Source organism: Kogia breviceps, chromosome 3, assembly GCF_026419965.1.
Source record: "Kogia breviceps isolate mKogBre1 chromosome 3, mKogBre1 haplotype 1, whole genome shotgun sequence".
Classification (NCBI taxonomy): Eukaryota; Metazoa; Chordata; class Mammalia; order Artiodactyla; family Physeteridae; genus Kogia; species Kogia breviceps.
The window spans coordinates 99,408,162-99,435,659 of NC_081312.1; the positions used below are offsets into that span (position 1 = coordinate 99,408,162).

A 27,498-nucleotide genomic window follows, 5' to 3' on the forward strand; every position below is an offset into this window, starting at 1 on the left:
TAGAGAAGAGAGGTGGCCCCAGATGGCTGCAGTGGCAGAGCTGGGGCTGCCCATGAGGCATGGTGGACGCTCAAAAACTGTGGTGGTCATGAACTTTGGGGCCTCTCCTATTCAGCAGCCAGTGTTCTCTCCTAAAACCAGATCTCAGCTGTCCCTCTCCTGATCAAAAACCTTTCATGGCTCCCCAGTGCCCACGATCCAGCCCTCACAGTCCGCCCACAACATTCACTTCCCACCTCACCTCCAGGGGCTCTCACTCCACACCCCGCCCTGCTCTACTCCAGCCCCCAGCACCCCATGATGCCCCTTCTCTAACCGCACCAGACTGTCTCCCACCCCTCCAAGGTCAGGCCTCTTCTGGTCTCTGCCTTTGTCCATGTCCTTCTCTGTTCTCCCATGAATTCCTCCCCCCAACCCGCCATCCTCTGCCTGGTGAACTGCTTCTCAGCCTGCAAATTCCTGCTCAGACACCACCAACACCCCCTGCTGCGATCCTCTGCACCCCATGGAAATTTTACCAGTCTCTCTATTCACATCATATTAGTATGTGTCTAAGCTCCCAAAGTTGTGGGCTGTGTCTTACCTTTACAGCCCCCCAATACCTCTTTGCTTAGCTTATTTTCTTACTTAAACCATAGATGGGATCTATTTCACACACATTATTTGGGGCTTAAAAATACACAGACTTTCTTTATAGGTAGTAAGCATTCAAAGGAAATTTGGAGTCAAAATAAATCAAGTGTTAATATTGTAAAGAATGAGAATTAGCTGTACTTAGCCATAATTTAGCAATTAAATAACAGACTTGGCAGTTCCCTTTATTCAAACCCCTCACAACCTGTAATCACACAGTGCCAAAGAGAAAGCCAACCTTCTTTCTCTGATACTCTGATTTTCAGTCCAAATGTGTTACATCATGTTGTAGAAAATCACACAGGTTCAATTCTTTCCAAACTCAAAATGCCAACGTAATCTGAACTGAAAAATCAGTGTGATAATGTGTGTATATTTGTTTAACAGAAACCATAATCTGGACATTTTATCAGACTGGACCTGGATGTACCCAAAGAGAGATGTTGCTTTTTTCTTGTCATTTTTTTTTTCAACAGAATCTTTAAGCATCACTGAATGTATTTACCATTTTGACCAGGAGGAATGGAGGACATTTTTGAGATTGAAATTCTGAAACAGGAACATGTAGATAAAAGCAGGACTTTAAGGAGTTTTCAAAAGCCTCTTGTCTGAACTCCAAAGTTAAAATAAGATAGATCGGAACAATACAAGGACTTCCCTGCTGGTCCAGTGGTTAAGCATCCGCCTTCCAATGCAGGAGATGCCGGTTCCATCTCTGGTTGGGGAACTAAGATCGCACATGCCGCAGGGCAGCTAAGCTCATGCACCACGACTACAGAGCCGGTGTGCCGCAACTACAGATCTCACATGCTCTGGAGCCCACGCGCCACAACTCTAGAGGAGTCCGCATGCCCCAACGAAGAGCCCACATGCCACAACGAAAGTTCCCACATGCTGCAACGAAAGACCCGATGCAGCCAAAAAAAAAAAAAAAAAAAAAGGAACAATACACCTCATAATTTACTTCTATTCAATAAGCATTTATTGAGTGCCAAGCAAGAGCTAAGTAGTGGGGCAAACATGTACATGTCACAGTATCTGTCTTTAAAGCACTCACCTTCTATCAAGGGAGGCAGGTATATACACATATAGTTCAGGGAAATAAACTTAATAATAGAAACCAGCCATAACATATATTTATGTATAGATGCTACTTCTTTCAAAGTTGCATCGACGTTGCACTCTAAGCCTTCTTCCTACTCAGATCCTAAAACTTCTTTTGGTCTTTGGCAGTTCCATAGAGCATCACAGTGACAGAATGTTTTGTGTGATCTGTGCACATGGTCTCCCTACAGCATGTTTTTTAAATTAATTTTTATTGGAGTATCTTTGATTTACAATGTTGTGTTAGTTTCAGGTGTACGGCAAAGTGAATCAGTTATATATCCACTCTTTTTTAGATTCTTTTCCCATATAGGTCATTACAGAGTATCTAGTAGAGTTCCCTGTGCTATACAGTAGGTCCTTATTAGTTATCTATTTTATATATAGTGGTGTGTACATGTCAGTCCCAATCTCCCAGTTTATCCCTTTCCCCCCAGTAACCATGTTTGTTTTCTACTGATACATCTGTGACTCTCTTTCTGTTTTCTAAGTAAGTTCATTTGTACCATTTTTTGAGATTCCACATATAAGTGATATCATATGATATTTGTCTTCCTCTGTCTGATTTACTTCACTCAGTATGACAAACTCTTACCTATCACTAGACATTCAAAGCACATTAGAGAATACCGGGGCTTTGTCTGGACTTCTTGTTTGATTATACACGTTGTTTCCCCTTCATCACATTATGTATTTCTAGAAGTTATCCACTGAAAGTTAGTTCAAAGCTTTAGAAAAATAGATGGGGAGGAACACACTTGTGGTTCAGGATGCAGGAAACAGGGGCACCTACTTCTGCTTTGGAAATTCTGTTCTCTAATCCAGTCCTGGCTATACATTAGTATCACCTGGGAGCTTTTACATCACTCGCTGTGCAAGCTGTACCTCAACCAATTAAATCCAAATCAATGGGGAGATGCGACCCAGGTGTGAGTATCTGGGGGCGAAGGAGTCATCTTGCGTTTTTTTTTTTTTTTTTTTTTTTTTGCGGGCCTCTCACTGTTGCGGCCTCTCCCGTTGCGGAGCACAGGCTCCGGACGCGCAGGCTCAGCGGCCATGGCCCACGGGCCCAGCCGCTCAGCGGCATGTGGGATCTTCCCGGACCGGGGCACGAACCCGTGTCCCCTGCATCGGCAGGCGGACTCTCAACCACTGCGCCACCAGGGAAGCCCGTCTTGCGTTTTTTAAAGAAGTTTTTAATGTGGAAATAATTTGAATTCAAATTATTGAATAAATGTTGAAAAAGTTAAAATAGTACAGAGAACCCCTGTATTTACTTATTCAGAGTCACCTATATGTTTTCCCTCTGAACCATTTGAGGGTAAGTTACGTGTACCACAGCCCTTTATCCACAAATACCCCAGTTTCAGTGAATATATGCTAAGAATGGGAATACTGTCTTACGTAACCACAGGATAGCCTGCAACTTCACACATTTACATTGACACAACATTTACAAGTATTTAATTTACCGTCCATACTCCAGTTTTGTCAGTTGATCTAATAATGTCCTTTATAGTGCTTTTCTTTCTCCAGTTCAGGAGCAAATCTAGGCCAGGTACTACATTCATTTGACATTTCTCCCTCTCCTCATTTAATCTCCAATGTTTCCACAGACTTTGTCGTTTATCATATTGACATTTTTTAAGAATACAGTCCCCAACCCTTAAAAAAATTAAAATGTTCCTGGCTGTCAGATGTTTCTCGTGACTAGATTAAAGTTATACACTCTCAGCTGAACCCTGGGTTAGGGGTGGTGCGCCCTTTGCAAGGTACACGTCCGGAGATAACACAGTGTCTACCTTTTCTCACTGGTGCTGTTAATTTTGATCACCTGGTAAAGTGTTGCCCAATTTCTTCACTGGATAATTACTCTTTCTTTTTCTCCCTTGCAACTAATAAGCAGTCTGGGGGGCTGACAAGACCACTGGAATATCTCGCTCCACATGAAAATTTCCTCCCAAGGTTTAGTGTGTGTTGATGATTTCTGGCTGATCCAATCTTTACCACGACGATTGCAAAATGATTTTCCAACTCCAGCACTCTCTCTATATTTACCAGTCGGCCCTTGAAATTTTTCATAAGCAAGAGCCCTCGCTTCTCCCCTGTGTATTTATTTATCTACTTATTATTGGTATGAGCTCATGAATTTCCTATTCTTTCAGTAATTTGTAATTTGTTACCATACTTACTTGGGTGCTCAAACTGTCTCAGATGTGGCCAATAGGAGCTTCTTTAAGGTGACTCCTATGTCCTTGTGACATGTCCCCGTCATCTTTGTGAACACTTCTTTACTTCCAGGCTTATCTTATACCTACCCTGCCCCATCCCTGAAACTAGTCATTTCTCCAAATAAGGGTGCCTTTTCATGGGGAATAGTATTAGAGACCAAGATTAAGGTGCAGGGTATGCTTATTGCTAGCGGGGTTGGCTCTGCTTCTTAGCCCTCTTAGCAGACAGAGCTAGGAAGTATATGCATGTATGTATACATATGCAAACACATAACAAAAATACACACACTCACATACGTATACATATATAGGGTGTACATATAAACATGCACATATACCTGCATATACATGATTTCAAAATTATGAATTCACACAGATATCTTAAATTTAAATCCATGCCCCACAGTGTTCTGTGTTGCCTTCCCGCATTCCATGTTTGTATGCCTCCTTTTCCACGCTGAGATCCCTGGCTCCCAACAACAAGTCCATCCACTTTGGAAAAATGTTTGGCAGTGCCTACTGCAACGAAGCATACATATGCCTTTAACACAGCAATTCTACTTCTGGGTATATTCCCAACAGAAATGAGAACTTATGTCCACCAGAAACATACAAGAGTGTTTTATAGCAGCTTTACCCAAAGGAGCCAAACACTGGAGACACCCAAAAGTCAATCAACAATAGAAAAGTAAATCATGGCATATTTATATGATACTAAATTGCTATGAAAAAGAATGAACTACTGATAAATGCAACAAACTGGATGGGTCTCATGGGCATCAAGTTAAGTAAAGATGTCCAGTGCAAAAGAATATGTATGTTATTATTCCATTTATATGAAATTCAAAAACAGGGAAACTGTGACTCTAGACAGCAGGGTAGTGGCCAACATTCGAGACTTGTGAGGATGGGGTGAAGACTCTGAGGGGACAGGAAGGAGCCTTGTGGGGGGCTGGAATGTTCTGTATTTTATCCAGGTAGTAGTAACACAGGCGTAATACAAATATAAAAAAAATCATCAAGCTATAAACTTATAATTCAAATACTTTACTATATGTGAGTTATATCCTACTTTTTAGTTTTAATACAGCTATAAATTGGGCTGCCAATGCAATTAACTCAACTGAAATGACTTAATCGGACCAAATTCACATGTGTTCAGGAAATGACAACTCTATCAGAGCTTAATCATCTGCCTGACAACTACTGCTTTTCTGTTGTAATACACATCCAGTGTCAGTAATGGGAAAGTGGGAAAAAAATGGCGCATCCAAGGATTTAACAGTACAGTACGTGGGCTTCCTCAGTGTCTTGATGTAATTTTTTGTTGAGTTGAATTGGACTGTCTTCTACACACACACCCCAAGGGTTAATCACAATCCAAACCCTTAATGGTTTATGCTTTGTGTGTAAAGTCACACGATGATAGGTGTCCTCTGGGATTGCTTACTGGTAACTTGAAATCCATGGGAAAGTCAGCTCTGGGAATCCTAAATGCTCGAAGACAGGGTGGGAGAGTGCTGTGGAGAGAGCTTCAGTGGTAGGGTGGAAGGAACATAGGTCTCAACCCCCCAGACTGGACCTTTTGCTCCCCTCCTCTCAGTGTGGGCCCTTTTGCCAAGGCAAAGCCAGTATATGAGAAGTGAAACTGTTTCTCCCTCGACTGAGAATCCTTCTCTTTTGATCAGGACTCAAAAATAAAAGAGGACGGGGCTTCCCTGGTGGCGCAGTGGTTGAGAATCCGCCTGCCGATGCAGGGGACACGGGTTCGTGCCCCGGTCCGGGAGGATCCCACATGCCGCGGAGCGTCTGGGCCCGTGAGCCATGGCCGCTGAGCCTGCGCGTCCGGAGCCTGCGCTCCGCGATGGGAGAGGCCACGACAGTGAGAGGCCCGCGTACCACAAAAAAAAAATAAAAAAAAAAAAAATAAAAGAGGAGAGCAAGAAGATGTGTAGTGCTTCTCCAACTTTAAATGTACCACAACCACCTGGAGGGCTTGCTAAACCTGAATTCTGGACCTCATGCATGTTTCTGACTCAGCCGGCCTGAACCTACATATCTACCAGCTTCCAGGGGATGCTGGTCCAAGGACCACACTTTGAGAATTACTGGTGTAATTGCATGAATGTGGAATTAGAGCATCAATGTCCAAGTCCTAAATGCTACCGAATAGTCTATGACCTTGAGCAAACAACTTAATCTCTCTGAACCTATTTCCTCATCTGTATGATAAAGATAATACGTGTTCTGCTTGCCCTATAGGATTGGCATTCATATTATGAGTTCATTTGTGTTTTGAAAACCATAAATCACTGGACCAGATGTTCTTCACTTTTATGTGCCGTGGACTCCCTTGGCAGTCTATGGATACCTTCCCAGAATAATGTTTTTAAATCCATAAAATAAGATACAGAAAAATCCAAAGGAAACCAGTTATAACTAATTATCAAAACACTTTAGAAAACCAATTTTTACTATACATATTAACATGCTCCTTTAACATTAAAATAGGCGATCTCATGGAGGGTCTAATAACTTTTGTAATTCTAAAATAGTGATGAGTTATTTAACAATATTTCATTTGTGAATAGATAAGTGATTTCTACTGGTGACAAAGCCACAGTACTGCTAATACTGTTATGGTTTGTTGCCTACATTTATAATAGAAGGAATGCTAAATTTCAATTGGAAGCTAGTGAAAATAAAGATGTAATTGACAGACCCCTCCATGGTGGTAGTATGACGTGAATAGTTGTGTTCCATTTTCAGGGTATCTAGATTAGCTAAAATATTCTGAGACTCACTTGGGATCATGCCCATAATGTGGGCTTCTGTGGAAGCTCATAGACCAGACCGAAAATGGCAGGACTACAAACCTTCAGCTACATCATGGCAGTGGCCAGTGATGTCTGGCCCCTTCACCCTTAAGTTTGATATGCTGCTTCCCTAATAGCTTCTAAGAATGGGTGAAACATTAAGAAGCTTGGAATTTTGTTAATAGGAGGAACTTAACCTTCATTTCCAAGGGAAATGAAAAACAGACATCTAGATCACAGTGATCTGTTTGCTGTAAGGAAACCACCTTCTTTATTTGATTGTGGGAGCCAGTGTTTGGGTCATCAACAGCGGGCGTTAAGATGGTGGTATAAGGCTTCCCTGGTGGCGCAGTGGTTAAGAATCCGCCTGCCAGTGGAGGGGACACGGGTTCGAGCCCTGGTCCGGGAAGATCCCACATGCCGCGGAGCAACTAAACCCATGCATCACAACTATTGAAGCCTGTGCGCCTAGAGCCCACGAGCCACAACTACTGAAGCCCGCGCACCTAGAGCCCATGCTCCGCAGCAAGAGAAGCCACTACAATGAGAAGCCCGCGTACCGCAAGGAAGAGCAACTCCCGCTCACCGCAACTACAGAAAGCCCCCCACGTGCAGCAACAAAGACCCAATGCAGCCAAAAATATATAAAATAAAATAAAATAAAATAAGATGGTGGGATAAGGTATATGAGAAGCAGGGCTTGGACATATTAGCAATTCCTATATGAACCTTGGAAAAAAGCATTATTGGTGCAGATAGTTTAGGCCAAATATATATGCTCAGCATTGACAGGTAAAACTGGAATAAAACCCAAACGTCTAACAAGAATGGAGATTTCCTTCCTCTTATTGACATAGTTGTGAAGTTGCCTTTCACATAGGCTTTGCCAAAGCTTGACCTTCAGTGAACACACCCATTAGCAAGGACCATGAGTCACCTGCACCTTTTTGTGGGCTAGTTCTGGACACCATTAATAGCTCTGGAACTGCTTATAGGCACAGAAATTGTAGATGCAGCTGTTTTCAATATGCAAGGCCAGACCAGATGGGGGCTAGTTTGGGAGCTATTTCAGAAGCTAACCTGTGGGCATATGGAATCAGGACTATGTTTACTAAAAATCTGATGTGGCGCTTTTTTTTTTAATGCTTTGCTATTATGTGATTAAAGATTCATCTAAACCTTTAGAGGGAATGTACAGGTAACAGTAGTGGATGGTAAAAAGATTCAGGATCCCAATGTTTTATTTCCTGGGGGGCCTTTGATGCTCTCTCCCGTACAGTACTTCAAATGTTCTTTAATGGACTTTTTGGTTTCCGGATAATAACTTCTTCTACAATACTGCCATTAAAAGCAATAAAATCTTAGCCAGAACCTACCTTAATTCTGAGCTCTTGATGCTCTGAATGGTCTTTTAAGGAGAAGCTATAATAAAAGGGAAAATCTTTATATCCCTTAGTAGTATTTCTGTAGTACCTTGTCCTTTATATTAATTAAAATTAATTTAAAATTTTAAGCTTTAAAGAAAGTAATATATGCATATGGTAAAAAAAATTTTTTTTAATTTTTAAATGGTAGTAAAAAGATATAAAATGGGAAATAAATGTCTCCCTTCTAATCTCCCATCCCAACCTAAGCCCCATTTCCTGTCCCCAAATGTTAACAGTTTTAGAACCATCTTTCCCTGAAATGTTTTCTGTGTGTGTCTACATGTTTTATGTGTATGTTTTTATTTAAAAGCATATCATAGGGACTTCCCTGGCGGTCCAGTGGTTAAGACTTTACGCTTCCACTGCAGGGGGCGCGGGTTCGATCCCTGATAGGGGAACTAAGATCCTGCATGCCCACTGTGCGGCCGAAATGAAAAAAAAAAAAAAAAAGTATTCAAGTAAGAAAAACAAAAAAATTTTTTTAATGTATCACAGAGTTCTTTTCATACCCACGTACACAGACCTGCCTCATCATTTTTAGGGCCATGTGATATTCCATTGCATGATTATCTAAGGTGGCAATTTACTTAAGCAATCTTCTACTAATGGATATTTAGGTTGGTCTTAGTTTTTCTCAAGTTAAAACAGTCTGCAGAGAATATCCTTATTAAAAACAGTTTTGTTGGGGCTTCCCTGGTGGCACAGTGGTTGAGAATCCATCTGCCGATGCAGGGGACATGGGTTCGTGCCCCGATCCGGGAAGATCCCACATGCCGCGGAGCGGCTGGGCCCGTGAGCCATGGCCACTGAGCCTGCGCGTCCGGAGCCTGTGCTCCGCAACGGGAGAGGCCACAACAGTGAGAGGCCCGCGTACCACAAAACAAACAAACAAACAAACAAACAAACAAAAAACACTTTTGTATACTTAGAAGGATAGCCCTCAAGTAGTTTCCTAGAAGTACAATGCTCAGGTCAAAAGGATGAGCATTTAAACATCCCCTTGACCTAAGAACAGATTGTAACCAAACTGCCCTCCAAGGCTGAATCGGTTTACATTCCCACCAACAATGTCACGGGTGCTTGCTTGTTCACACACATGTCAATTCTGGCAGTATTAAATTTTTTTAACATTTGCTGATCTGGTGGGTCAAGAATATTTCATTGTGGTTTTGACTTGCATTTCTTAAATTATAAGTAAGGTAGAGCATCTTTTCATTTGCTTATGGAATTTGTATTTGGTTTTCTGTGCATTGCCTATTTATCATTCTTTGCCTGTCTTTCTTTTGAGCTGTTGCCTTTTTCTACTAGATATTTTTGCATTCAGTAAGTATTAAGTTCCTGGTACATTGTGAGCAGTATGCTGGGCACTAGAGCTCACCATTGTTGGTGAGGAAACACCACTGTCTTTGCCCTGTGGGAGCTTACAGTACTGGGACACAAACATAAACCAAGTCGTGCTCTGAATGGGTGTATGTACAGACTGAGTTAAGTGCCTGGAAGGAAAGGCTCTTGCATCTCTTAGAGCATGTGAGAAGAGAGAGACCTGGACTGAGGGTAGGAGAAGATTACCTGAAGGAACTGACATCTAAAGAACAAATAGGATTTGTGGTTAGGGAAAGCATTTCTGGAAGAGGGAACAGCATTTTGGAGGGAATGTGATGTATCAGATGAGATAAAAGAAGGCCAGGGATCAGAGCACAGAGAGAAGAATTAACAGTGACACAAGATGAGGCTGGACTACATTACCTGGGCCCTGATGCCATTGATGACTGAAGGGTTCTTCTCCTAGAGAAACAGAAAGTATTGAAGGATTTTGAGCCACAGTTGGTTATCAAATCTGCATTCTGAGAAGATCACTCTGGCTGAAAAGAAGGTAAACAGGAAGACCAGTCAGAAGGTTTTTGAGTTAGTCCATATGAAATCTGATGGTACCTTGGCCCTAGATTATGGCAGTGGACATGAAGAGAAGTAGATGAGTTCAAGAAATATGGAGAAGGTCAAATAAAATTTGATGTTGGATTGGATATAGGGGATAAGGAAGGGAGGAAGTGTCCAGGATGATTCCTAGGTTCCTTATTACATGGATGGTGGTACCATTTACTGAAATAAGAACCACCATATGATCCAGCAGTTCTACTCCTGGGTATACATCAAAAAGTACTAAAACACTAATTCAAAAAGATGTATGGACATAGCAGCACTATTAACAATAGCCAAGATATGGAAGCAAACCAAGTGCCCATCAACAGATGAATGGATAAAGAAGATGTGATATATATATATATATTCCATTACATATATATATATATAATATTACTCGGCCATAAAAAGAATGAAATTCTTCCATTTGCAGCAACATGAATGGAGTTAGAGAATATTATGCTTAGTGTAATACATCAGACAGAGAAAAACACTATATGATATCAGTTATATGTGGAGTCTAAAAAAATTATATAAATGAATGTATATGCAAAACAGAAATGGACTCACAGACATAGAAAACAAACTAGAGGTTACCAGAGGGGAGAGAAAAGAGAGTATAATATGTAAAAATACTGAATCATTATGCCATAAACCTGAAATTAATATAATATTGTAAATAAACTATACTTCAATTAAAAAAAGAAATACTGGAAGAGGTCAAGGATGAATTCAGGCTTACACAACATATCTGACTGAAGCTGTCAAATAGCTAATTAGATATAAAAGTCTGGGACCAGGGAATTCCCTCGTGGTACAGTGGTTAGGACTCCACACTTGCACTGCTGAGGGCCTGGGTTCAATCCCTTGTCAGGGCACTGAAATCCCATAAGCCTGGGACCAGAGGAGAAGTCTGGACTGGAGATATAAATATGGAAGTCACTGGAATATAGTAATTAAAGCCATGGGCAAAGATGCAATCACCCATGAAAGGAGTACAGCACCCAAATCAGGTCTATTCTGAAGCCTTAAGGAACACTAACATTTAATGGCCGAGTAGAGAAAGATGAGACAAAAAAGAAAGAACAGGTGAGCAGCCCAAGAGCAGGAGGAAAACCAGCTGAGGTGTCCCAGAAACCAGTGAAAGAAAGCTTCAAATAGAATGGAGCAGCCAGTAGTGCCAAATGCTGCTGAGACATCTACTAAGAGGAAGGCTGGAAAATGCCCATTGGAATGGGCAACATGGAGGTCCTGGTGACGTTCATTTGAATTGTTTCATTGAAATAATCGGGGCAGGAGTCAGACTGGAGATGACTGAGAAATGAATGGGAAGTGAAAACACAGAGACACCATATGGACCACTCTCAAGAAGTGTGGTTTTAAGAGAAAACAGCCCCAAACCGATTCCTCCTCAGTCTCTACTCTTGACCCCTCCTTGCCACTCAGTAAGCTGAAATGATTTTCTAATTTGGTATTTGATGTTCCACAGCTGTGGTCTCCCAGGAGCCATGGCAACAAGCCAGCCAGGGACAGAGTCTGCAGGGGAGGCCACCTCAACCTTGGGGGCTCTTCCACCTCTCAGAGCAGCTTCTGATTCTGCAGGCCTGGGAAGGCCCATTGTAGAAAACGCTGCTGAAACTGGCTTTAAGAAACAAAGAGGGCTTCCCTGGTGGCACAGTGGTTGAGAGTCCGATGCAGGGGACACGGGTTCGTGCCCCAGTCCGGGAAGATCCCACATGCCGCGGAGCGGCTGGGCCCGTGAGCCATGGCCGCTGAGCCTGCGCGTCCGGAGCCTGTGCTCCGCAACACGAGAGGCCACGACAGTGAGGGGCCCACGTACCACAAAAAAAAAAAAAAAAAAGAAACAAAGAGTCCTTATATTTTAGAGACACCTACTGAAAAATGTAAGGATAAATAGTGTCTGGGATTTGCAAAGTGAAACAAGCTAAGCCAGGAGTTGATAATTATTGAAGCTGGGTGATGGGATGGGTACATGGAGGTTTATTATACCATTCTCACTACTTTCGTTTATGTGTAAATTTTTTTCATAATACATTGTAAAAGAATTAAGTTTAGTAACTATGTAAATTGAAAGTACACAGAGCCAGTGACTGTCACAGGCCCACTGTTGACCATGCCACTTAAAATGGGCATTTGCTTGTGGGTTTCAAGGTACCAAATGTCTAAGGGAGTCAAGTCTGCTCTCAGATGCTGACCTTTCTTCTCTCAATAACCCTAACACCTTGTTCCTTGCCCCTCTTCTCCATTCTTACCTTCCTCCTGAGTCCACTGTTATTGGACTCCAAATAACAGTTCTGTCACTTGTCTTCATGAACTTGAACAACTTCCTTCTCAGACTTGAACCATGTTCTGAAAGATGAGGATGCACATCCGCTTAGCAATGTTGTGAAGATGAATTCTGACAGTGTATGTGGGAGTAGGTAACATAGCTACATCCTCAAAAGTCCACAGAAGTCAGGTAATACAAATGAATGAAGATGACCAAGTAGGAGAAAGTCCTGTGACCCTTTTAGCCTGTCTTTAGCTTTACCACTTTTAGTAGACATACCAGTAGGAAGAATTGTAAGAAAATTTCTATTCTGTAAGGAAAATATTAATTCAGCATGATCATAAATGGAATAAATAATCTATATTCATAACTAAATGGGTAATAAACTGAGATTTAGCCTCAGTGTTGGGGATCATTAGGGAGCGGTGGAGAGTAGGGCAAGCCAGAGCACGCAGGCCCCATCTAACAGAGGCGTTCCTCCTCAGCTCCATGACTGCTGCCATGAGAGAATGTGGAGCCAAGGTTAACATGTCTTCTTGTTTTACAAGAGAAGCTAGAACTCTAAAATTTTTATGTGAAATCTCCCAATTCTTAAATTTGCTTTCAATTATTTACCAAAAAAGAACACTACAATGGCTAAACTAATTCCATTTGTGGGCCAAAAGCAGCTCATGAGCTGCCAATGTGCAACCTCTCACCTAGATAATGGGATAGAACAGTTTCCCTTCCCCACCCCCTTATCTTCCACCTCTAACTTTCTCCTTTCTCTCATTTTCCACATTCTTCTCTCCTAACCACTCCCACCCTTCCTTTCTAGACTAAGTCCAAGTGGTAGAAGGGATTGAAGTGGGTTGAAGAAGTGATGAAGCCCAAAGGGCTGTGATCTAGATGCCTCATCCTGCTCCAGGGCCTAGGCCAGTGCCCTGCACATAGTGGATCATAATGACAAACCTGATGAATGAATAAGCCAGCAAGTAGGGGGCAGTCAGTTTCTTGTGCACACCTGGGCTTACCTGAGGACTCTCGTTTTTCTCAACAGCCTTGCGAAGTCGTTCTGGCCGCTCCATCATCAACGGGAACTGGGCTATTGACCGGCCTGGAAAATATGAAGGAGGAGGGACCATGTTCACATACAAGCGACCAAATGAGATTTCGAGCACTGCCGGAGAGTCCTTTTTGGCCGAAGGTCCCACTAATGAGATCTTGGATGTCTATGTGAGTTTGAACTGTTTCCTGGATTTTGTATCTTCTTGCTTCTCAGGACCACACTTAGAACAAATAAAAAACAAATATTGCCCCTGCTTAATAAGACCATTTGAGCGGCGCCTTTTGGGGTGCCCTTACATGCTTGGCATTCATCTTTGCCCCTCACCTCTGAATGTACCTAGCTCATAGAAACCTTAAACTCTCCCAGATGCTTATTACCCTCAGCGTTTATTGAGCCAGTAAAACCAATTTTACTTGTTGAACCAAATCAGAGGCAAAACATATCCTTTATTTCATGAGCATTGGCTCTCCTCCAGGCACTTTCCTCCTATGCTAATTTGGCGTGTTTTCTTTTTATGGGAAAATAAAGCAAATGCCTAAAGCAAGACAAGACCACTCACAGATCCCATCCCTCTTCTATTAAATTCTATTAAAGCAAGTGAAGAAACAAGAACTCCAGAGTACTCTAGATGACACAATAAAGCTTGGAGTAACAATATAGAGATTTACTAGTCATTCCCTGCTTCGCAGAAGACAGAACTTTGATTTCTTTGACAAGAAACTAAAGTATTAAGTTGCCGCAGAGTTAAAAATGGCCCTTATTTTTTAAAAGAAACCACTAGAATCCAATCTTCTTTAGAAGATCAGGAAATAAAAGGTGACTGGAAATAAAAGCTCAAGATCACGTTTTGATAAAATGAATGCATTCACCCATAGGTATATATTCTCTCACCAACTCCAAAGCCATGCTGGTCTACTCGATATTTGCCGAGTTCGAATTTTATAAATATTACTTGTCCAACTATACAGTTACATGTTCATTCCCTTTGGGCCTAGTGGTTCATGGACTAGAAACTACAAAGGAAGTCTTGTTATAGCTCATTTTGAATATTTTTTTATAGACTGTCCAGCTGGTGTTGGACTCCGGGTAAGTTTCAAATGGCATCAGGGGTAAAAACTCAGGTTGTTAAAGGCCCACTGTGGGTGGTCTGGGATGTGGTGGCCAGTAATAATTTCATAAATGGGACAAGGTTTGCACTGGCAGAATGTTCACACAGAAGAGGCACAGTAGAGGGGGAAAGGCTTTCCGGCCCCAGAATGACTGTTGGATTGTGTGAAAAGAGAAGTGAGGGGATTAGGAGTAGACAGCAGGGACCTGCGGTCACACCACCGTGTCCCTCGCGGGTTCTCTGCTCCCCACCATGGTTCCTGGATGTAGGGGGCCCAGGGGTTCTCATGTCTGCCTTCTGTTGGGTGATTTCTAGACAGGAGGCCACATTTCACATGTAGGGAAGGGTTAAAGGCTGATGGTGTAACTGGATGGAATAAACACTCTCGTGGACCAAACAGGACCCACCCATGCAGGAGTGACTCAGAGAATGCCTGTAGCTAACAGGACCTCAGAGATCAGCTGGATTCTCACCTCCTGCTTCTCCAGATGAAGAAATCGAAAACCATGAGATTGAGGGACTTGCTCTAGGTGACCCAGCGGGTAAACAGGAGAACCCCTTCGTAAAGCAGTAGAGATAGAAATATCACAGCGTGACCTGTCTCCTTGCCTGGCTCGTATTTTCACTGCAGATTTGCATTCCGCAGCTCCGTTTAGCCCACCACTCTGCTTCCCTCCAGGAAAGCCATGAGCACAAAGGATTTTGTGCTCCAAAGCCAATAGGGAGGGATTTATGCTGCTGAGCCATGCTGGTTTGTTTTGTGTTTTTGTCCCAGACAATGTTTGTTTAATTGCTGACTTCCACAGCCCTATGCAACTTTTGTCATGGGTCCCTGAGAGAATAAGACCCAAGGAGACTTATACCTGTTTTCCTCACCTCATCTCTCTGTGGTTCTGGAACTTTCCATGGATGAGAGGGATGGGACCCAGAGAGTCAATGAGGGAGAGGGTTGGGTCAGACCCTTCCTGAGCCAGCGTCCCGGGCCAGGTAGAGGACTTGGGAGGAACCTAGGGGATCTCGGGGAGACGCTGCCAGAGGTCTGGCCCTTCCTTACATGACTCTGTCTCGCCACCTAGTGTTCAAACGGGTTCTCTGTAGTGTAAACTTAAGTGTCTATTTTGGATATTTTGAGGGCCATGAGCAAAATCTAAGCAATGGTAGAGGATGGTTGAGAGCCGACAGAAAGGTTCCCTACCATTGCTCCCATCTTCCTGTTTAAAATTTATAAAATCTTGACTTTCAGCCTAGTTTTCTTCTTATTCTCTCAAAGAGTACGTTCTTCATTCTTCAAAAGCAGGTAGCAAAAAGCCATCTGGAAATAGCTTTCGTTTAGTGTGTCACCAGTCCGCTAATATTATTAGATGTAAATCAGTCCACTCATTTATAGTTAGTGCCACTTACACCATTGAGCCCAAAGCCAGCAGGAAGGGGATATGCATGTGTGCCAGTGCAGTGACATTGACCTTTGTGTTGTCAGATGATACACCAGCAGCCTAACCCAGGAGTCCACTATGAGTACGTAATCATGGGGAACAATGCCATCAGCCCACAGGTGCTGCCTCACAGGAGACCAGGTAAAATTTCTGGTTTTGCTGACGGTCACTCTGTATCATTTCCTTTTAATGCCCTTTCTCTCTTCTTCTTGTGTATCTGCCCTCTGTCTCTCGGTCAACACAGAGAAAACCCACAGACACATATTTCAGAGTCAATGGGCCTTGATATCAGAGGATGCTTCACCATTTGCCTGAGCCTTCACTGATAAGAGTGTTTCATTCACTTGATTCAAAAATGAAGTGAACATTCTCAGTCTGTCTTTCCAGTTCAACATTTTGAAATGTCTTTTATATTAGTTTCCTATCACTGCTATAATAAATGACCTTAAACTCAGGAGCATAAAGCAACACACATTTACTGTCTTATAGTTCCAGAGGTCAGAAGTCCAAAATGGGTTTTGCTGGGCAGGAATCAAGGTGTTGGCAGGCTGTGCTCCCTGTGCAGGCTCTGAGAAAGAATCAGTTTCCTTGCCTTTTTCAGCAGAGGCCACCTTCCTTTCTTGGTTCATGGCCCCTTCCTCCGTCTTCAAAGTCAGCTGAATAGCACCTTCAAATCTCTCTCTGTCTCTGACCCTCTTCTTCTGTCATCTCTCCTTCTCTGACTCTCGCCATCCTGCCTCTTTCTTATGAGGACCCTTCCAATTACATTGAGCTCAGCCAGATAATTCAGGATAATCTCTCCATCTCAAAATCCAGGATAGGGCTTCCCTGATGGCGCAGTGGTTGAGAGTCCGCCTGCCGATGCAGGGGACACGGGTTCATGCCCCAGTCTGGGAAGATCCCACATGCCGCGGAGCGGCTGGGCCCGTGAGCCATGGCTGCTGAGCCTGCGCGTCCGGAGCCTGTGCTCCGCAACGGGAGAGGCCACAACAGTGAGAGGCCCGCGTACAGGAAAAAAAAAAAAAAAAAAAAAAAAATCCAGGATAACTTAATCACATCTGGAAAATCCCTTTTGCCGTATACAATAACACATCCCAGGTTCCAGATATTAGGACACAGGCATCTTCAGAGGGCCATTACTCTGTCTACCACATGCCTTTTCTCTTGGTCCCCTTCTGATTCTGCTAACACAGCTTTCACCTATAAGAAAAGAATAATGAATTCACACCTCACAATCCACCTCTTCCCTGTGGGCTCTGCTGACAGAGCCAGCAGCTTTGCTTGCCTCTGCTGGATATAGCACAGCCCCTGGCTGATATTTCTTTACCAAATGGTGATAGAGCCCACCACCCAAATGGAGACTGTCTTTTCCATCTTTCAGACAGAAGGGTCTGCAGAAATATTAATAATAATGACTAATAATCACTCACACGCACAGTCCTTGCTATGTGCCAGACACTGCTGAGCCCTTCACATAATCTAATTCATCAAATTCTCGCAACTATGCTCAGAGGGAGGTACTGTTATTAGCCCCATTTTAAGAGTTAGGAAATGGAAGCTTAGAGAGATTGAGTTATTTGCCCAAGTCCCACAATGACCTCAGGTCCGCCTGGGTCACTAGCCCCTGTGCTTATTACACTGCCTACAGGTGACCTGGTCCAACACCTGTCCTAGGAAGTGAGGGGACAGATGAGAGACCTGGCCGTACATCCTTCTTTGGGCTGCCGATTGGATAACCAGGTTATCTGACTGTTACAGGTCAGGGAGGAGCCACCTGGCACGTGGGGTGCATGTGTTGTCCAAACTCCAAGTCAGCACACTCAGCCTGAAAGAATTTTTAAGCCATTTCCAGGAGCAATATACAGTCTGAGAAACCAAGTTCAGATGGGGAAATATTGAGATTGCTGATGCTGATTTATAAGGGCAATTGGACAGACTGTTTGAAATCATATAGGATGATGATGAGTGATAGCAAGCCTAATGGATCTCAGCTAACGGGTAGCACGTGGTTCTGGGATCAGCTGTCTGGGACAGGGCAGGCCAGAAGGGGTCAGCTGTAAAAAATTGGTGAGGAGAGGCAATCTGGACCAGGCTTCATCCACCGTATCAGTGGAGTCAGGAGGCCAGAGCTTGAATTCAATTCTGCCACCTTCTTGCTGTGCACCCTCAGGCAAGTCAGTAACTTCTCTGAACACATTCACAGTCTACAAAACAGAGAGGGAAAAACATACACTCAAAGGTTTTATTTGGGAGGGAGAAGGTATTGAATAAATTAGGTGTCCATCCTAGCACAGTGCCCAGTACATATAAGGTACATAAAAGATTTTAAAATGTTTTAGCTGATAACATCTTGGACAGTTTCATTTATATCAGTATGCTGGTCTTGATTCTATTAGTTTAATTTGCATATAATATTTTAAACCATGAAGTATTATAAGTAGCCAACTAAATAAGAAAGGGCTGCTGAAAGGGTAGAGAAACCTCTTAAGTTTTAACTGTATTTTATAGTAACCTTAGAATTTGCCTCCTTATTTTATATTAAACTAATGAATGCTTGAACACTATTCAATCAAAATGCAAATATGTAAAGTAAAATGCAACTGCTCCATAACTGCCAAAACTTGGAAGCATCCAAGATGTCTTTCAGTAGGGAAATTTGGATAAAGGAACTGTGGTATCCAGTGTTAAAAAGAAATGAGCTATAGGGCTTCCCTGGTGGCGCAGTGGTTGAGAGTCCACCTGCCGATGCAGCGGTCCGGGAGGATCCCACATGCCGCGGAGCGGCTGGGCCCGTGAGCCATGGCCACTGAGCCTGCGTGTCCGGAGCCTGTGCTCCGCAACGGGAGAGGCCACAGCAGTGACAGGCCCGCATACCGCAAAGAAAAAAAAAAAAAAAGAGCTATCAAGCCATGAAAGGACACATAGGAATCTTAACTGCATATTACTAAGTGAAAGAAGCCAATCTGAAAAGTCTCCATATTGTATGATTCCAAGTATGTATGTACGGTATTCTGGAAAAGACAAAACTATAGAGACATGAAACAGATCAGTGGTTACGAGGGATTAGAGGGGAGGGAGGGATGAATGGCAGAGCCCAGAGGATTTTAGGGCAGTGAAACTATTCTGTGTGATACTACAATGGTCAATAGATGTCATACATTTGTCAAAACCCACAGAATGTACAACACCAAGAGTGAACCCTAATGTAAACTATGGACTTTGGATGATAAGGATGTGTCAGTGTAGGCTCATCAGTTGTAACAAATGTACCACTCTGGTGTGGGATGTTGATGGTGGAGGCTGTGCATGTGTGGGGCAGGAGAGATACGGGAACTTTCTAGACTTGCCACTTGATTTTGCTGCGAACCTAAACTGCTTTAATTAATGTACATATTTTATATTATATATATGTCTATTTTTAAAAAAAAAGCAGAATTCCCAACCTCAGCCCTCTCCCAGCTTCCCAGAGGGAATCTCTCTTTACAATTTGGTGGGACCCTACCCAGCCCTTTCCGTGCATATACAAACATGTATGCGGCCAGTTTGAATATTTGTCTACAATCTAAGTGTGCCAGGAACATCACGTGCCAGTCTTTTCCATAAGCCAACATAAATCTAACCTCAGTTTGAAACTTTTTTGAAACTGGTAGAATACTCAATCTCAGTCAATCTGGGGGCTCCCACACACACCCCAGATAGAGGAAAGATACCTGCCTGGTAGGTCTGTGGTGCTGAGGAAACCCAAGACCTCAAAACCTGCCTCTCCTCACTTTGGAGATCTCTCTCTCTCTGTCTGTCTCTCTCTCTCTCTGAGAAAGCGCTCTCTCCACTTTTCCCTCCTCCTTTCCCAGGGCTGGCCCCTCTGGGACCTGTTATCCTAACTGGGAGCTCAGGCTTTCCCTGTGGGAAGGAAGAGCTGTTAACTTCCTGCACCTTTCACTTTCACTCCTGCAAAAATCTCAGACAAGAAAATCTAAGAACTTGGCCACTTGGACTAGGAGAAGAGGAGGAACAGAGATAAAAAACAAAACACAAATTAATCTCTCAAGGACTTCCCTGGTGGTCCAGTGTTTAAAACTCTGCTTTTCTAATGCAGGGAGCATGGGTTTGATCCCCAGTCAGGAAACTAAGATCCCACATGCTGCACAATGTGGCCAAAAAAAAAAAAAAAAAAAACAATTAGTCTCTCAAAAAGTGTCCAGCCACATCTGTGTATGTGTATACAAACTGAATTCCGCTATGCTTTTATCTTTCACTAAACAACCTATGGGTCATATCTCCATGTCACAACATGTATTTGCTTCATTCTTTTAAAAAATAGCATAATATTTCATTCTTGGTTGTAGTATAATTTATTTGAACCACTACCACTGGTAGACATTTAAGTTCATTTTACTGTTTTGCTGTTTCAAATTAGTAACCATATTTATACATACCACTTTATTATATAAAAGAATGAGAATATTTGTATGACAATTGTCCTGGAAACTGAATCCCTAGGTCAAAAGGTATGTGCATTTAAAATTTAGAGAGATATTGCCAAGTCGCCCTCCAAAACTTTGCGTGTATTTGCAGGCTCACCCAGTGTGCAAAAGTGTGTTTTCCTGCACCTTCAGCGCGGGGTTTAGGGATTTAAGAGTTTCTAAAGTTTCTCATCTTTATTGTTAGGTAAATAGAGTTGCTGTTGTTAGTTCCTTCCTCATGTAGTTCTTTTTTTTTTTTTTTAACTGATATATTACGTATGATTTATATGGAGGAAGATACAATAAGTTCTAGAAAGACAAAGAAAGATCATGAAAAACATATTACATAAAAGAAATACGTAGATATTAATGAAAACTGGGGTATGTGGCAAGTATCAAAGCGTAATGAATTTACTAACAAACGATATTCTGTACCATACATGCAATATTATGAAAGTGAATTTTGCCCACTCTATTTTAGTGAATACTATTAACCAAAAACACGATAGAAGGTGATTTTGAATGAATTCCTAGCCAATACATACAGACAGAGAAGATATATAAGTAAAAATACATAACAAGCAACAAAATGCAATAAATGTGAATGTATAGGTAGCCACAATATATATAGACAAGTATTTCAATGAAGACTGATACAAAGCAGACAGCAAAATAATAAGTGTAAAGAATTTCATTATTCTGCTCATTCATATTTTTACCCAGCAAGTAACAGGTATTAAGCCTAGTATTAATATATATTTCAAAGAATAGAACTATATAATAAGCAGAAAGGAAGCTTTTAAAGTATCAGGAAGGTTTTTGTATTTATCCTAAAACTTTTTTTTTTTAACATCTTTATTGGAGTATAATTGCTTTACAATGGTGTGTTAGTTTCTGCTTTACAACAAAGTGAATCAGTTATACATATACATATGTTCCCATATCTCCTCCCTCTTGCATCTCCCTCCCTCCCACCCTCCCTATCCCACCCCTCTAGGTGGTCACAAGGCACCGAGCTGATCTCCCTGTGCGCTGATCTCCCTGTGCTATGCGGCTGCTTCCCAACAGCTATCTATTTTATGTTTGGTAGTGTATATATGTCCATGCCACTCTCTCACTTCATCACAGCTTACCCTTCCCCCTCCTCATATCCTCAAGTCCATGCTCTAGTAGGTCTGTGTCTTTATTCCCGTCTTACCCTTAGGTTCTTCATGATCTTGTCATTCTTTAATTAGGAAGGAAGTTGAGCGTTGTTGTGTGACTATTGACTGTGTGTATTTCTTCTCATGTGAAAAGAAATTGCCACTCTCTGTCCCTTGCCCACTTTCCCTACTGTGATGTTCATCTTTTTCTTCTTCGTTTTTAATAATGTTTTTAATATTAGGGAAATTAACATCTACCTATTTTAAATATATGTGCTATGAATTAGAAATGATCTCATGCTACCTAATTTCTAGTGTTGGAGCCATGGCTTTTTTACAACTCACCGTCCAAACTCATCTTCTGTGGTGTGTGCACTTACTTCTCCTAGGGGAGCCCTTCAATGGCCAGCTGGTACCAGAAGCAGGGAACCAGCAGGAGGGAGAAGGGAAAGAGGGGGACGAAGAGAAGGCAGACGTGCATGGCGGGGCACCTGAAATATTCACCTCGGAATCAGCACAGACCTTCCAGGTCAGGCATCCTGATAGATTCTCTCCCCACCGGCCAGACAATGTGGTACCACCAGCACCACAGACCCCACGGCGGAGCCGGGATCACAACTGGAAACAGCTGGGGACGACAGAGTGCTCGACAACCTGTGGGAAAGGTGAGCTCATGTGCGGGTTAGGAGGGTCTCTGCAGATCCCCGAGCAGGAGTGGGGAACATGCAGGTAGGCCCCAGGCACGTGGCAAAGCTTCCCCTTCTTGAGCCTGGCTGTGAGATTGCTTGTTAGTGTGAGGCTGTGTTGGGGGATCCCCAAGACCACCCTCAGGCTCGGTGATCCACCGGAAGGACTTACTCAGAAAACCTGCTGTGCTCATGGTTACAGTTTATTACAGTGAAAGGCTACAGATTGGCATCAGCAAAGGGAAAAGCACATGTGACAAAGTCCAGGAGACATAGGCGCCAGCCTCCAGGTGTCCCCTCCCAGGAGAGTGGTACAAAGATGCACGTGGTTCTCTCAACAATATTGTATATGAGCCAAGTATTGCCAACCAGAGAAGCTCACTCCAGCTTTGGTGTCCAGGGGATTTATTGGGGTTCAAACACATAGGCATGTAGCTCCCACATTAGCTACTCAGCCTTTAGCACCCCAGAGGTCAAACTAATACAACATGGCCTAAGGCCTCAGGCATGCAAAGACAGGCATTCACAGAAATCACACTGTTGGAATAAACTAGCTTGTCAAACTGACAGAGCGCAACCCAAGGTCTCTGGCATAGAAAAACTCTTATCAGCAGAATATTCCAAGGGCTCTGAGGTTATCTCCAGCCCTGGTCAAGGACCAGTCCTGAATACAGGTCTCTCTTTGGAATATGCAGGGTCTGAGCAACCCAGGCCTGCTGAGTTAACCCTTTCCTGCACAGGATGTTCATTAAGAATCAGAGAATACACTCACCTAGTTCAAGATTTACAAGCTGACGTAGAAGTCAAGGTTGTGGAACACTTACACAAATGCCAGTCAAAAGTCATTCTCAGATCTAAGGATTTCAGAAAAAAAAAAATGCTTTGGGAGCTTGAAGTGTTAGTTAGCTAGCTTTTACACTCCACAACTACATTCTTCCTCCTCAGTAAATTCTTAATCCTGTATTTGTCGCATTATCTTAAGACCAATCAACTCAGACCACCAGGAACAAGGCTGTAGCCTAATAAAGTCAGTTTATGCAGCAAAGGGGACCACACACCACTGGGAGCATAAGGCATCTCTCCAACAGAAAGAAAAGATCCAGTAATAGGATTTAGGGGGAAAGGTGGAGTCTAGGTGAAATTTAAATAAAGCAGGGTTGTGGACTTCCCTGGTGGTGCAGTGGTTAAGAATCCATCTGCCAATGCAGGGGATACGAGTTCAAGCCCTGGTCTGGGAATATTCCACATGCCACGGAGCAACTAAGCCCAAGCGCCACAACTACTGAAGCCCGCCCGCCTAGAGCCCGTGTTCCACAGCAAGAGAAGCCATTGCAATGAGAAGCCCGCACACCACAACAAAGGGCAGCCCCTGCTCGCCACAACTAGAGAAAGCTCGCGTGCAGCAACGAAGACCCAATGCAGCCAAAAATAAAATAAATAAATTTATAAAAATAAATAAATAAAGCAGCAGAGTTGTGATAGGCTTGAAGCAAAGCCTGGCTGTGTGTAAAAGGGTCAATATCAGTATCAGTCTGGACTGTGATGTGGACTCATAGTCCTGTGTCCTTGAACACTCAAAGGCAAGATAGATGTGGGATGTGGTGTCCAGAAACCCCTGACCTGATGTTCTGCACCTAAGTTGGAAATTGATGCTGCTTTTCTGTTCCAGGTGCCTTAGATCCTCATTGTGAGGATATGTATAACTGTGCAGTTATGATTTCCTTCATATACATGGCGATAGCCTCCTGCTTGTAGTAAAGTGCTATTTGTGACTGTAAAACAGCTGTTCTTCGAGGGGAGGCTGCCATAGAAACAGAGGCTGTATCCTTGAGGAGTTAATGCAACTGGGAAACTGACACCTCCAGCATATTGGTTTGGGGATTTTTTTTTTCCTTTTCTTCAAGAGACTTGCGTCTGAGAGTACAAAACGGAAATGATGGCATAATCAACATATGGAAAAATCTTTCACAACCACCTTTAACGCTTTTATCTTTTTCATAAGAGCACTGACTTAGTGGCTTTTGAGAATCGAATTTAAGTCTTTGGTTCCTCTTGGGGTCTGGAGCCCTTGCTGCCTGGAATCTTTACTGGTTCCATGATGCCTTCATAACTGGAGTGCTGATTTATGGAGGTTTTATTGTGTTTATACTTAATACTTGTGCAGAGAATGTGAACTGGAGAGTCACTGTGCCAACTTCTCTTATAAGCCTTATGAGGGAAAGTTAAATGCCTGTTAAGTGTGTCTTAAAAGAGGCAGAAAGCTAGAGATAATTATGCATTAAGGCCAAAATCAGTTTAGTGAGGATCTGTCCATGACGCCATAGAGGTAAGCAGTGTGAAATGAAATGTACTTGACATAGGAGCCCAGGATCGAAAGGTATTTTGATAGTGCTGAAATAGTCTACCATTTAGGTAGTGGTGTGATGCCTGCTAACGGAAACAGATACACTCAGAACTAGGTGAGATCAGGTGAAAACAGATACACTCAGAACTAGGTGAAAACTAGGTGAAAGGATAAAGATTGTTGTCATGTGTTTGATATCAAGGGTGGCACGTGTAGAAGAGTCTCCTCCATTTCATGTCTTTAAAGACAGTCTGGCCCAGCCTTTCCAGTAGGATGAGATGTAGGCCTGTCTGGAGACCATAAGGCATTGCATTGTGGACACAGTGGGACAAGGACAAGAGCATGTGCCATTTGCCACACACCCTGCGTGCTGCTCACCCGGCCTTGTGTTCACTGGTCTCACCCAGGTGGTCATGCAACGGTCTGTATCTGTTCTGTACCAGGCATGATGGAGGGACCCCTTTGCTCCCTCTAAGGCTTGCTCCCAGCCAGCGAAGGCCTCAGAGACGTCAGGGCAGGGAGGCAGTATGGATGCACAAAACATTTAGCTCATCTCGTGGTTGTCAGTGGTAGTGACAAGTGTGCCATGACCAAGAAATTCTGAGCCTGCCAGGGCTGTCCATCTCTTTTCTGCACAACCCAAGTCCACTTGCCTCGTGATCTCATCATTTTCCCCACACAAACCCTCTCCCAAACTCTCCTCCAGTCCTTCCTGGCAACACTCACCAGACCACACATTTCTGTGCCTCTCAGATTAAAATTCCAGCATCATGATAGCATGATTACAGGGAGGAGCCGTGTCACTGGTGTACAAGAGAGACCCACACTCTGTCCAGTCACTGCCCGGACCTCTGTTTATCTGGTCAAACTCCTGGCTTGGCCCAGTTGATCCCTGACGTTCCAAGACTAGAGTCATTTAATTTTTTCTTTCTTCTTATTTTGTCCATCTCTCCACAATGCCTCACTGACCTCTACACGGTCCCCTGAATTCACTGACTTACCTCATTTAATGTCCACTGATTACCTGTGGTACAGTCACCCCTCCAACGTAACATACTTCTGTTTAGATCAACACGTTGAACGTACAGCCCAACCAAACTGATCCCAGATTGTTCCTGCTACCTGAAGCCCAGCCAGCACCTGACCTCCCCACCCCATTCTTGCTGGCTAGCACTTAGAGGGCTAATTGTGTGGCATGCTTGGACAATGAAGAGGTGCCCAGGTACCATTTTGAGTGATAGTCTCCCTTTCTGCAGAAATATAATCTGACCCAGAGAAAGAAACCCTTTCAGTCATTGGAGTCAAGAACTATAGATCTAGTGTTTTCTCACCGTCAGAGACAGAAAGAGTACCTCTGAGTTTATTTCCTTGGCTAAACGCTGGAACTGGATCGGGGGGAAGGCAGGCAGTGGCCAAAGTGCACACAGGTCCAAACAGGACCCATCTTTCCAAGGCACAGAGCATTCCTAGGGTAACTTGTATCCTTTCAGCTAAAGATACTCAATTGCCCCCCTCATTAGTGCCAAGCAGTTGGGGTAGTTACTTTTGCCTTCCAATCCACAAACGTGTAAGTAGAAAAGTTAAACCCACATGGTCTGATGGGAAAGGGATGGGCTAAATAATAAAATTTTTACTAAATCCCTTAATAGCTGTGTCCCAATGAGTATCCTGCAAGCTGTGAACTGAATCTTATTCATCTTTGTAACTCAGCACAATGTCCTTAATATTTGTTGAATTTCATTAAAAATCTCTTCTTAATGGAAGCAGATATGTTACTGGACAAAATTTAATTCCACAAAAGTTTTTGCTTCCTATTAATTTTATAGCCAGTACTGCTTTTTTTTTAACATCTTTATTGGAGTATAATTGCTTTACAATGGTGTGTTAGTTTCTGCTGTATAACAAAGTGAATCAGCTATATGTATACATATATCCCCATATCCCCTCCCTCTTGCGTCTCCCTCCCACCCTCCCTATCCCACCCCTCTAGGTGGTCACAAAGCACCGAGCTGATCTCCCTGTGCTATGCGTAGTACTGCTTTTTACTCAGCTAATAATTATGCTTAATTGCAACATAATTTTTAAATAATGGTCTCAAGTTATAGCTGCATTGTAAATGTTTATGCCCATAGTAGTTTAAACAAACGATTGTTTCTGATTCAAAACTGTCTTACAAACTGTCACGTTTTTTCCAAGAGCTACCTTCTGGCTCGCTGTGTCCCACAAGATCAGCTTAAAGAGGTATTGGAACACTTCGTGGCTGCTGAAATATTTAGAGACACATTCAAAGTTATCCCTCTAGTTACAATTAAAATTATAGCAAGTTGAAGTTGAGAAACTCTAAATGCCTGGCCAATTAGCAACAGAACTGAGACAAAGCTGTAGGCTAAATGCCAATGTTCGGCCCAGCAGGACTCAGCTACTGGTCTAGACTGGGGCAGGGGGTGGGTGGAGTGGGTGCACAGTTATTTATGAAAAAGCATCTAACTCTCCAGACGCTCCGGTTGTGCCTTCCCCCAGTTATGGTTCTTTGTAAACACCCAGTAGTAATACTTCAGTGCTGCCACCAGTGGGTAGCAGAGAGAGAGAGAGAGAGAGAGAGGCAGGCTGAATTGAATCAGTTTTTGTTTTGTTTTTTCCAGTTGAGAGCTAGAAATTTCACTGAACAAACTTTGACTTTTTCTCCAAAATAGATTATGCCTTATTAAGTATGAAACATGAGGCTGTGCATTTAAAACAAACAAAAAAACTTGGGCAGTCAGTATTTTTTTTTTTAGCAAAGTAACAAAAACAAATGTTAGACCTCTGATAAATATTCACTCAACAAACTTTTATGGAGCACTTACTCCCCTG

The 27,498-nt window shown here is 42.9% G+C and overlaps 1 protein-coding gene across 2 annotated transcripts in view; it reads left to right on the forward strand.

Moving 5' to 3' along the window:
* Positions 1-27,498, forward strand: part of THSD4 (thrombospondin type 1 domain containing 4) — a 556,774-nt gene that overhangs the window by 510,479 nt on the left and 18,797 nt on the right. For both annotated transcript variants that reach the window (XM_059055985.2, XM_059055987.2), the window contains 3 exons: positions 13,461-13,636; positions 16,055-16,151; positions 22,005-22,280. In XM_059055985.2, coding sequence (XP_058911968.1) covers positions 13,461-13,636; positions 16,055-16,151; positions 22,005-22,280 — 549 coding nt within the window. The remainder of the gene's footprint in view (positions 1-13,460; positions 13,637-16,054; positions 16,152-22,004; positions 22,281-27,498) is intronic.